The sequence below is a fragment of the Bos javanicus genome, chromosome 22 (assembly GCF_032452875.1).
Source record: "Bos javanicus breed banteng chromosome 22, ARS-OSU_banteng_1.0, whole genome shotgun sequence".
NCBI classification, from domain to species: domain Eukaryota; kingdom Metazoa; phylum Chordata; class Mammalia; order Artiodactyla; family Bovidae; genus Bos; species Bos javanicus.
In genome coordinates, this window is record NC_083889.1 from 14,457,621 (window position 1) to 14,469,705 (window position 12,085).

Here is a 12,085-nt window from a genome sequence, read left to right on the forward strand (position 1 = left end):
TTGCTGAACTGTGACGGTAAGTTAGTCCCTGGATATATTGGCTGCCTTTGCCCCCCCACAGAACATAAACCTTGAAAGCTCAGGAACCTGGCTGATCCTGGAGGGGTTCCCCCATCCTCCAGCATGGGTTTCTCCTTGTCACCTGTTGGGCCTCCAGCCCCAAAGTTCTGTTCTGGTTTCCTTCTGACAGCCTGGAGGAAGTTTATCCTTGAGGAACTTCTTCCTTTATCTCTTGGGAAATCGGTGATTCGTGTTCACAGAGGGCAGCTCTGTCTGCACAGTGTCACTTGACTCTCCTGCCAGAGGTCACCTCCACGTGGGTGGCAGAAGGTTCATGCTAATATCACTGGGGATTGGGGCAAGGGCTGACGAGGACACAGACGCCCTCCTGCAGCTCCGCCTACCTGCATTTGGGGTTCCTGGCGTGGCTCAGCTGCAAGGCCACTGGTTTTCTGATGCTCATTCAGTCCCTTCTTTGTTCATGATGGTGCAGCTGAGATCTGGAGGAGCAACACTATCCCCCCAGTGTCACACAGCTCTGGGGGGTTTTAGCTCAAGTTCTGAGCTGCAAAAAAAATCCCATGCTGGAGAAGAAGGAAACTGTAGGAAGATGCATACATGTTTTCTGTTGGCAGCAAACTGGATTAGGCTTGAGCAACTCCAGTCTTCTCTGACAGCCTGGGGGCTGGAATCGTGAACCACGAGTGGAGGAGAAGAGTGAGGCAGGCACCTGGGCCACGGGCCCCAGCGAGAGGCAGGATAACCCCCTCAGCTCAAATGCAAAACCGCTGGCCTGCTTGTGTTCTTTTTCCCTGCTTCCTTTCCTGGCCCCTCTTTTGCTGACAATTTGACCCGGTTGCAGGATTTCTCACTCCTCTGCTAAGAAAAATCTCTGCTTCCCGCAGGCTCCCCAAGTAGAACCAAGTAAGACAGAGGCGCTTTCATCTCTCAGGGCTGTCCACCCTCACTTTGCTTAAGCCTTGTTTGTTTCCTCTGCCTGAAAGAAGCCTTTTGCTTGGTGTGCCAGGGTTGGCTGGAGCCAGAGAGCATCCAGGGCTGCGACCGTTTTGTTTCTGAACCCCGTGTGAAGTCTTGGAAATGTCTGCATACACTAGAGTGAGGGGCAGTGGCCAGGTGCCTAGGATCATTTTCCCACGGAGTTCCTATCCCTTTTCTTAGTTCACACCTGGCTCCGTGACCTTTGGAAACTTCTGAAGCTCTCTGAGGACCCCTGTCCTTCAGCTGTAAAAATGAGACTGGTAAGAGGTGGACTAAGAGTCAGATGCTCACTGGGTGACTGAGCGAACACAGAGAGATGGATCTGTGTCTTGTACAGAATGCTCACACCCAGCTCTTCCCACACTCCGTGTGGCTGCCAAGTGGCCTGGGTATGGTCATTTCAGGGTTGTTGTTGTGTAGCTGCGAAGTCGTGTTCAACTCTTTGTGACTCCATGGATTGTAGCCCACCAGGCCCCTCTCTCCATGGGATTTCCCAGGCAAGAATACTAGAGTGGGTTGCCATTTCCTTCTCCAGGGGATCTTCCTGACCCAGGGATCAAACCCACATCTCCTGCACTGCCAGGCATTTCTTTACTGCTGAGCCACCTGGGGAGCCCCGTATCAGCGTAGGCGCCCTCATCTTAGCTGTGGTCCAGTCTGTCCATTTGCTTAGAGCTGCTTTCAGACAGGTTTCAGTTAGTAAATGAAGCCACATGCCCTGTATCTCAGTCTGTACTGGTCCCTGAGTGGTTGAGTAGAACTTCACTTGTAATTCTTTATCGGAACTGAAGAATTCAATTGGAAATACCTTGGCTCGAAGGAAACAGAATTTGCAATGTGATCACTCATCAGCTCAGGGCTCTTATTTTCTGAAGATTTTGTTCATTTTTTTCAGAGATTCTAAGTCACCGTGCTCCTCTCTCTGGCTTGTCCCTTAGGTTCCCCGTGAGGAGCCGCTGCCAGTGTGCCCGACCTCCTGGGGGCTGTCTGCCCGACTGCCCCAGACTCCAGCAGCGGGGCCACCGATGGCAGTGGGCACCTCCCTGTGAAACCTGCCAAGCTGGACGCCACAGCTCTGCACGACGACGCTTTGGCCAACTCTGTGCCCCCTTCGGAGGCGTGCAACCATGCAGTCCTAGCCTGCGGCCTGGGCATCCCCGAGGAGCACTATGTGAGCGAGGCCGTGGAAGATGCGCCCAGCTGCAGAGGGTACCGAGATGCCTGCACCATCACCGGTAAGGGGTCTCTCCCTGCTGGGGATGGGGGAGTCAGTGAGGACTGGGGAATGGTGGGGCTGCAGGAGGGGGTCTGGGGAGGGACCTGGAGGTTGAGGAGAGACCACCAAAGGGCAAGGAGTCGCAGCTTTGGGATTGTGAGACCTACCGTCCAGGACTGAACTGTCTGAGATGAACACACTGTGTAATAGAATTGTCCTGAAGGTTAGAGATGGGAGCACTGAGTCTTGAGCCGTGCGCCCGGCCCGTAGTGATGCTCAGGGTAGTTTGGTCCCTCGCCCCTCTCCCTGAGGCTCTGTTTCTTCTGACATAAAACAGGTGTAATGAAAATAACATGCCATGGTGCTGTGGGCTGCAGCAGCGGGGAACTCCCCGCAGGGCCCTGTGCACACCGTCAAGTTCAAGTTCTCATAGACACCTGTGTCAGTCACACCTTCCCAGTGTCCTGGGAACAGGGGGATCCACGCCCCACCCACCCAGTGCACTGGCAGCACCTGCTCTTCAGGCGCATTGTAACGGAGCTCTGGCTTGTTTCTCTCCTTGAGGGATCCTCGGGACAAGTGTTTGGAGCTGGCACTGGAGGGGCTGCGAGTGGGAACGGTGAGGGCTGGTGTGCGCAACAGCAGCAAGGAGCCTCGTAATGCATCTAGTTGCGTTTTTATCGAAGTTTCTGCCCAGCTCTCACCTTGTCTGCGCCGTTTGGTTTCACACTCTTGTTGGAAATAATGTTCGTTGACAGTTTCAGATATGCAGATTTGGCTTCCAGTTGGTTTTCACCGTTTTCTCACCAGTTAAGCATTGAGGACCCCACCCCACCCCACGTCAAAAGCTTCCTGGCTAAAAGGGACATGGAGATGCCGCCGAACCCCTGGGTGCCAAGCCCTTCCTCCACTTGTGAGCTGAATCTTCCTGCTACTTGCCTGGCCCCCAGAGGACACGCGTCCAGCACCTGTCCTGTCTCTATCACACCATCCGTTTCTCCTTGCTCCTGTGTCTCTCCTATTAGCACAAAAACAGGTGACCACATTCTCCTTCTTAAAAGGAATCCTTCTTTGCTGTTTTCCCCACAGCCAGCATCCCTGTCTCTGCTCTTTGGTTTGCTGACTCTGGTTTTTCTCCTGTTTTCTCATGTGTCCACTATGCACAGGCTTGGGCCCCACCGTACCCCTAGTACTGATGGCCTCGTGCAGTTCGGCAGTCCATCCTCAGCCTTCTCGGCAGGAGTTGACACTGCCGGCCACCCCCTTCTCCTAAAAATGTGGTCCTCCCTTGGCTTTGGGTCCTGACCTGGCTGGCTGCTCCTCTCCAGGAACTGGGAAGCCCCGGGGCTCAGCTCTTCTCTCTCCTGGGTCTGTGACTCCCTAAGTGATCTCTTCCAGGCTCCAGGAGTTGGAACCTGCCTCTGCGCTGACTGCTACCAGTGCCTGCCCTCATGCTGGACTTTCCCTGAAGGCCAGATGTGAGGGTCTGACTCCACAGCACGGCATTTGTACGTGGATGCCTATGACTACCCTGGCCTTTAGTGAGCTCCTGGTTTCCTCCTCCACCTGCTTTCTTTGCAGTCTTTCTAAATGGTCCTTTTGCCCTTTCAGCTGCTCAGACCAGAAGCCTTGGAGGCACTCGTGACCTCTGTATCTCTTTCCTATCCTGGTTCACTAGGAAGTCTAGTGACTCATGGTTCACACTGTGTCCAGAGTTTGACTGGTTCTCGCCAGCCCCAACAGTAACTGGTCGGAGCCACCTTCATCTCACGCTCAGATTGTTGCAGTGGCCTCCTGACTGGGCCTCCTGCTTCCTTGCTTGCCTCTGTGCAGTCCGGTCTCTGCCTATCCAAAGGAGTGACTCAGTAAATACAAAGTTGGATGGCTTAACTCTTCTGCTCCACACCTCCCCTGGGCTCCCTTCTGTCCATGGCTTAAGTGACAGGGTTTCCTGTGCCCATTTGACCCATCTCCTCTTCAGCTCACTCCATTCCAGATACACTGGCCTCCTCACTAATTTTTGGACAGACCCAGAACATCATCCCATCTCAGGGCCTTTGTTCTTGCTGCTGTCCAGCTCCTGGGTGGCCTTAACCGCAGGTGGCCTCCTGATTCCTACTGTACTTTCTCCAAATGGCGGTCCTTGGAGGCCTTTAGTGAGTCCCCTGAAGACAGAATGGTCTACCCCTTTCCCCATCTCCCTTACCTGCTTTAGCTTCCTCCCCAGATTTAGCCATGCACTACCATGGTTGCATTTTGTTGACCAAACTTGCAGTTAAATAGAAGCTACTGCTGTTTAAGAGCACCTGGATGTGGCCGTTACTCAGTAACTATTTGCTGAGTGAATGAAATGTGTTCTTTAATTATTACTGCATTCCCATGAAGTGGGGAATGTTGTCCCTTTTTTTGCAAGTAAAAGGACTAAATCAGGAAAGGCTCAGCATCCTGCCTAAGATACCTGAGCTCTAAGGGGTGGGGCTTGATGTAGATCCTGACCCCAAGATACATGTTCCCTGCCCCACCTCCGCCAGGAATACAGTCCAGGTGGGGAGACAGATAAGCGAGTAGAAATAGGCTATGCAGCATGGTTAGACCAATGATAAGCACTGGCACACGGAAGAACACCACGGAGGGTGCCTGGCTGAGCCTTGAAGAGGCGAGGATGGGGGAGACCAGGAGGGCTTCTCAGAGGAGGCAGTGTCCCAGCTGCATTTTCATTTGTCTGAACACATAAGCTCACCACTGGGATTCTAGTGGCATTTTGCCAGTGAAATCCAGGAAGCGTTTCACTTGTTAAAGTAGTTTCACTTTGAACGTGACGAACAAGCGCAGAGTAATGGCAGAATGGCAGTGCTGAAACGTCAAGCCCTATGGGGCGTGGTAGCTGGCGGTTCTTTGCTGGAACATCCGTAGCAGGAGCCATGGGACAGCTGAGAAACAGCTCAGTGCTGTCACGTTTGGCAGCGGCTTGGTAAACAAGAGTGTAAACACAGCCATTGTTATGTGCTTAAGGCGGCCAGACAGTGCAGAACACGCTCAGGTTAAAGCTTTATATGTTGGTCTTCGGGAGGAAGACACAAACCAGAAAACCCTCTTGAGTATCCCCAAGAACATGTATGTGGACTCCAAGGGCTTTGCCCAAGCGCAGTCCTGGGAGACCGCTTGGCATCCAGCCTCAGATAAATCCATGCCACCCCCGGTTCCCAGGGAGCTCTGAGATGAACAACAGGCTTTTTGTTCCTCTCTCATTTTTAGGCAAAGCCAAATTGCCCAGCACAAAGCCCCGCTCCCCCTCTCCCTCCTCCTCCCCAGGGATATCACATTTTGGGGTGCGTCATTTTTTGGTTTGGGGTGGTTTAACGAGATGAGCCGATAGGGTGCCCAGGCTGCCTGGAGTTACGTAACCCATTGTGCTTCCAGGGCAGTGCACAGTCTTAGGATTTGCCCCGACAAGCAAACTCAGAGAAATGCTGAGTAGGTACAGAAGGTGGCTGGGCCGAGGTGCTGCCCAGGCTGGGTGCTAATGGGGGATCGCTCTTCGCTCTGAACTACCGCTGGAGTCTCTTTCTGCACATGGCCCTGGTGTTTCAGTTCGGGCAGCCCGTGAGGGCCCAGCCTCTGCCAGGACTCTGCCCAGGCAGGCTCATTCGGACAAGCTCATGTGGTGAGTGTGTTTGCCCGGCGTGTCCACTGTGCTTTTCTTTGTGAAGATTGTGGCCAGAGAGGCGAAAGGCCGCAGGAGAAGTTGTTTCTCTCCTGTTCCGTTCAGCTTGGCAGGTTGTCCTTGGACCTGGGATGGGAAACTGCAGTATTGACTTGTTGACATGCAGAGTGGAGGGACCTTGGAAGCCGCTCACACCCCTCTTAGTCCCTCATCCAGGCTCAGGAGAGGTGGGTGACCCCCGCGGGGCCGTGAGCAGCGTGTCTGAGTTGGGACCAGGCTTCAGGACTCCCACCACCTTGCCCTCCGAAATCTCTGAAGCGGCTGAGCAAGGTCTCCAAGGTCCCCTCTGACCTCTCCTCCTCTGTGACTTTACTGATCCTGTGTCTTATCCTGGTTTCTTAAAGCCTCATCTGATGTCTGGGTCAGCAAGGGATTTTTCAGAAGGTGAGGAACACAGTCAGACAGCGTCTCCCCCCATCCTTTCCTCTTTTTCTACCCTGTTTTTTTTTTTTCCCCTCTATTAAATGTGCTTGGTCCTGTCCCTCCCGTCCACACCCCGGTGATGGTGCGCTTGCTAATCGGTTCTGCTCTGGCTTGTCTCATGTTGTGGGGCTAACGTTTCTGCTCACTTCCTCTAAGCTGATCAGAGTCCGACGGTTGGTGCATCTAGTTTCTGTCCTGTTGTCTATATGCTGTTACTCATGGTCTGTCTGGGACCACACACCAGTGAGTTTCTCGGAAGCGCGAGCTCTTCTTGTTCCATTCAGTTATAGGTTTCAAGACATGTGAGAACTCTGGATGGGAGATTATAGAGATGCTGTGGTGTGTGTGTATTTAAAATATCTTCAGGCTTGGTCAGTAATTCTGTTCAACTAGCATCTACCTGAGGCCAGCTTTTTGATGGTGTCCACAGGTAAGATCTGGTCTCCCCTTCCAGAGCTCTGGAGGTGGGCAGAGGCGGAAGTGACTCGCTGTGAGCCAGCCAGGATTGCTCCCACTATGCTCATGGGGACTGTCCTTGTCATTGCAGGGCCACCATTTCAGATTTGGTCCTCTTCTGTCACCAATTTAAGCCATCAGACTTGGTGACGTATCCTCTGAAAACATGCTCAAATAAAATATTATGGACATCTTTTATGATTAAATGTGAAGTCTTGCTTATCAATTCCTGTCTAGTATAAAATTTTTATTGTGTTTTCCATTGAAAATGTATAATGTTAATGGTGTTTACTTGGCTAAATGAAACAGAAAAAAATGGACGATGAAACACCCCTTCTTTTACAGAGTGGGAAAATGTGAATTAGAGTCTAGGGAACCGCACATCTTTTTCTGAATTCGTAACTTAGAAATGATCTTTGCTTCTCTCAGTTGAATGGCCCCGGTTTAGCAGTTGGTTTTTTTTTGCAAGTGCAGTGCAGGAGGAGGGCCCTGTTATGCTGGTTTTAGGGCTAACACTTAATCTTCAGCAAAACACAAAAACACTCACTTTTGTCTTTTAAACATGCTGACCTTGCTTCTCCTCCACTCCTCATCCTTAGGTGAGTGGGTAGAATATTTATTAGACAGGGTTTTGACATGTACTGTAAAATTTAGTTAAAATTATTAGTAAGAGTCCTGATATATGATTGACAGGCTATAGTTACAGATGCCTGATATATTCTTATCTTCATAATTCATTTTTGTTCTGAATTTGAGACAAGTTTTAATGTATCTGATGTACTGGTGTTAGTCTTTGCCCGTTTCAAACTGTTTTAGGAAGCTGGCAAATGATAAATTAAAATAAAAAAATAAAGGGACCTCCCTGGCATTCCAGTGGTTAAGACTCTGCACTTCCAATGCAAGGCCCACGGGTTTGATCCCTAGTTGTGGTGTAATGAAGATCCCACATGCTACATGGCGTGGCCAAATTTAAAAATAAAATAAAAAATAAAGAGTAGTGTTATTAAAGATTTGATCAGGGGTGCTTTGCAAGGGCTTCAGTACATTGAGTCCCCAGCCACAAAAAGCATTCCTAAGGGTGTTCCTTTAGGTACCAGGTTTTCATAATGGATTTACTTTGATTTGTTTTGCAAGTATCAGAGCAGTTGTCGCTTCACACACGCTGTGTTCAAGCTGCTCCTTAGGGGGACTGGAAGGGCCAGACGTGCGCCTTTGTCCTCAGCATCCTTTTGTGCCCCTCTGCTGAGGTTTGCTGTAGGGACTTGAAAGGGATTCAGCAAGAGAGAGTGCTGGGTGTGGCTTGCAGGTGGGTTTGAATGTTCTCCCAGCCACACAGTTCACTGGTGATTCTGGGACTCATGGCCCCAAGAACCTTGACTTTCTTCTCTGACCTCTGATCTTGATCTCAGACAAACTTGAGCAAATCAAGCAGAAACTGTCATGAACAGGAACTTTATAGCTGTAATTGGACTTGGAACAAATCAAATTTCATAAATCTGTGTTAGGGGTTTTCTGAGAAACAGAACCAACAGGATATTTTTATTATATTATATATGTTTATATATCATATTCTAAGGAATTGGCTTATGCACTTATGGAAGCTGACATGTCCCAAGATATATAGTTGGCAAGCTGGAGACCCAGGAGAGGCAGTGGTGTAATTCCAGTCCAGAGATTAGCAGGCTCAGTGGCTCAGACGGTAAAGAATCTGCCTGTAATGCAGGAGACCCAGGTTCGATCCCTGGGTTAGGGAGATCCCCTGGTGAAGGGAATGGCAACCCACTCCAGTATTCTTGCGTGGAGAATTCCATGGACAAAGGAGCCTGGTCGGCTCCAGTCCGTGGGGTCACAAAAAGTCGGATATGACTGAGCAACGAACACTAACAGCCTAGAAAGAGCCAGTGTTTCAGTTTGAGTCCAAAGGTAGGAAAAAGCTGATGTCAGCTGGAGGGCAGTCAGGCAGGAGGAATTCTGTCTTACCCTAGGGAGAGTCAGCCTTTTTGTTCTATTCAGACCTTGCTATGGATTAGATGAGGCCCTCCCACATCACGGAGGGGGAATCTGCTCTACTCAGTCTACTGATTTAAATCTTAATCTTATCCAAAAACACCCTCACAGAAACAACCCAGAGTAATGTTCGGCCAAATATCTGGGTACCCCACGGCTCAGTTTAGTTGACAATTAGCCATCACAGATCCTAACAAAGGCTGACACTTACTGGGTAGTTGCTCTGTGGCTGGCAGGCTTCCAGGCACTGCTCTGGAAACTCACTTTGTTCTCAGCACAACCCTGCCGGGCAGGGACTGATATCCCCCTCATCTTTAAGGAGGTGCAGAGTGGGGAGGCCTGTCCTCTCCTGTAAACCAGGCATCCTTGGGGTCTGGACCCAACAGTGTTGCTTTCTGACCTTATTTAACCTCCTTCATTGTGTGTTTTTCTCTTCTATTAAGTTCATTTAAGTAGAGTTTTAATGATAAAAATTACACATGCAAATAGTAAAACTCAAAAGTGTACCAAAGCATAGTGAATGTGAGTAGCAATCACCCTTCCATCTGTACAGTTTAACCATTAAAAAATCGTTCCAGTAAGTTTTTATGCAACTAATTCTTTTTTTCTGAAAATACACTAACGGGACCATGCTGTATACCCAAATCTGCATTTTAAAAATTAACAATATTATGATTGCTTCATTGCAGTACATAGGATGTTGCCTTATGCTTTGAAATGGCTTCATAGTTGCTCGTTGTTTGGTTGTATCATTATCATCTTCCATTTATTTATGTTCTCAGACATATGGGGTTTTTTTTTTGTAACAAACATTGTGCAGTTCCTCCTTTATTAACCAGGTTAATAGGTAATGAATCCTTCTAAATACATCATCTTAGAAATAACAATGGAATGCCTTATTGTAATGTAAAGGAGAAACTAAAGTAAAATAATGGAGCCTGAGTTCTGGTTGTAGCTTCACAAACCTGGCCTCCTTAGAGTATGCAGTGAGCAGGCAGGCGCTGCCCCTGTGGATAGGGTTGCAGTTAACCATACTGGCCTCTCAGCGGCCAAGAATGAGCCACTGTTTTTGTCAGTCCCCTCTTGACAGTTGCTTTGTTCCCAGTGTTTGCTTTTTAACAGTGCCCCAAGGAACAACATTCTTGCATGTATGTCTTTTGGGTCACTTATTTCACATGTCTGTGGGCTAATAATTTAGGATTTGCTGTGCATCGCAGCACAGCCCTCCAAAGAGCCTGCACCTATTAAGTGCCCAGCGTCCATGTGGGGAGGCAGGGGTCTTTGGGTTTAATCAACCATTTTCATCATGGTTAATCAGATAGTCATACAAAACGGTATTTCATCTTATTTTGTTTCTTCTTAATTATGAATGAGTCTGTTCCTCCTTTCTCTTTTGTCTCATTTTCTGCAAACAGCCTGCTTTTTGTCTTTGCTCATTTTTCTAGTGGGTTGTTGGCCTTTAAGAGGTATTCTGGAGATTCTGTTGTGTGTACAGAGGGTAGGGTGGTGTGCCAGGGTGAGATTCTTTTATATTTCAGAAGAGGAAAAAATGTCTTGAAAATAGTTACACAAATTACTGTTTAACTATGACTATGTCCATAATTCACAGAAGTACAGGGTGCTTAGAGATTATGTAAAGGGGATTTCTGAAGTAGCATTTCTAAGAAGGCTCCTGTAGGAAAGCCATATTTAAGCAGAAATCTGAAGGCTGTGTAGGTGTCGGCAGAGAAGGAGAGAGGGAAGGAGCAATCCACACGTTGGATAGCGTGAGCAAAGGCCCTGGGGTGGGAAGGTGCTCTGATAATAGTAGCTAACACCGACAGAGTGCCTACTGTGTGCTTCTCACGGTCCTCAATGCGTGAGCAAAGGCCCTGGGGGGGAAGGTGCTCTGATAATAGTAGCTAACACCGACAGAGTGCCTACTGTGTGCTTCTCACGGTCCTCAATGCATGAGCAAAGGCCGTGAGGGGGAAGGTGCTCTGATAATAGTAGCTAGCACCAACAGAGTGCTTGCTGTGTGCCTCACAGGGTCCTCAATGCCTCTTGTGTCTAACTTTGTTTAATTCTCTTGTATTAGTCATCTCTCACTGTGTAACAAACTTCCCCAAAGCTTGCCCCATGGAAAGCAGTCTGGTGGTTCCTCAGGTTCAACATAGTAGCTGCTGTATGACGTAACAGTTTTTCTCCAAGTTATGTACCCAAGAGAAATGAAAACATAAGTCCACACAAAACTTTATATGTGTGTTCCAAGCAGCATTATTCACAGTAGCCAGAAAGGAGACCCAAATGTCTATCAGTTGATGATTGGATAAACAAAATGCAGTATATTCATACCATGGGGTAGGATTCAGGGATGAAAAGGGGTGAAGTACTGATATGTGCTATATAGCATGGATAGCACTTGGAAGCAGCATGCGAGGTAAAAGAAGCCAGACATAAAAGGTCTCATATGCAGAACAGGGAATGCCACAGAGACTGGGGTCAGTGGGCTCTCTGGTGCCAGACGGTGCTCTTGGAGAACTTTCATTTTCAGTTTTCTTTTTCTACCCCCTTTTCTTCTTCTCTTCCTCTCCCCACTTCATCCCCTTCCCTCCTCCATCTCTTTTCCCTCCCACCCCTCTTCTCTCCTCCTTGCCACCTGTTTCTCCTCCCTTCTCCTCCTCTCCCTTCCTAGTTCTTCCCATCCTCCACTTCATAAAAACAAACACAGTTCTTTTTTTTCCCCCTTTGTAGAAAGTTTTTGCAACCAAGATAGATCTAGGTTGGCCAAGACTCAAGACCTCTTAGGTAGAGACAACAGCTTACAGGCCATGCTGGGTTAATGTTCTTTGGTGTTTTCCAGCATGTGGAGGGGGTGAAGTTGGCCTGTTGTAAAGCTGGCCCCTTTTCCTATTGTGTCTGGGTAACATGTTTCCTGTGATGATGAAGGGCTTTGGACTGCTCATTGGGAAACACCGGGATTTAGCTAGAAACACCTTGGAGGTGAGAGGATGGAGTGGAGAGGGCCTCCGTTCACCCTGCCTGCAGTGCCCATGCAGGACCTCTTCTGAATTCTTGTGCTATGCTGTGCTGTGCTTAGTCGCTCGGTTGTATCTGACTCTGCGATCCCATGGACTGCAGGCCTCGAGGCTCCTCTATCCTTGGGGATTCTCCAAGCAAGAATACTGGAGTGGGTTGCCATGCCCTCCACAAGGGGATCTTCCCAACCCAGGGACCAAACCCAGATCTCCTGCATTGCAGGTGGATTCTTTACCATCTGA

The 12,085-nt window shown here is 49.1% G+C and overlaps 2 protein-coding genes across 11 annotated transcripts in view; both read left to right on the forward strand.

Moving 5' to 3' along the window:
• Positions 1–2,052, forward strand: part of LOC133235657 (collagen alpha-1(I) chain-like) — a 61,630-nt gene extending 59,578 nt beyond the window's left edge. The window contains exon 4 of the mRNA XM_061397357.1: positions 1,938–2,052. Coding sequence (XP_061253341.1) covers positions 1,938–2,048 — 111 coding nt within the window. The 3' untranslated portion in view covers positions 2,049–2,052. The remainder of the gene's footprint in view (positions 1–1,937) is intronic.
• TRAK1 (trafficking kinesin protein 1) overlaps positions 1,969–12,085 on the forward strand; it is a 100,762-nt gene continuing 90,645 nt past the window's right edge. The window contains exon 1 of one of the 10 annotated variants that reach the window (XM_061396068.1): positions 1,969–2,234. Coding sequence is in view for 7 of the 10 variants with exons in the window: in XM_061396058.1 (XP_061252042.1) it covers positions 5,789–5,879 (91 nt within the window). In the remaining 3 variants the exon portion in view is untranslated. Of the gene's footprint in view, positions 2,235–5,624; positions 5,880–12,085 lie in introns of those variants that run through there. The other 9 variants (XM_061396070.1, XM_061396069.1, XM_061396058.1 and 6 more) reach the window with 9 other exon arrangements.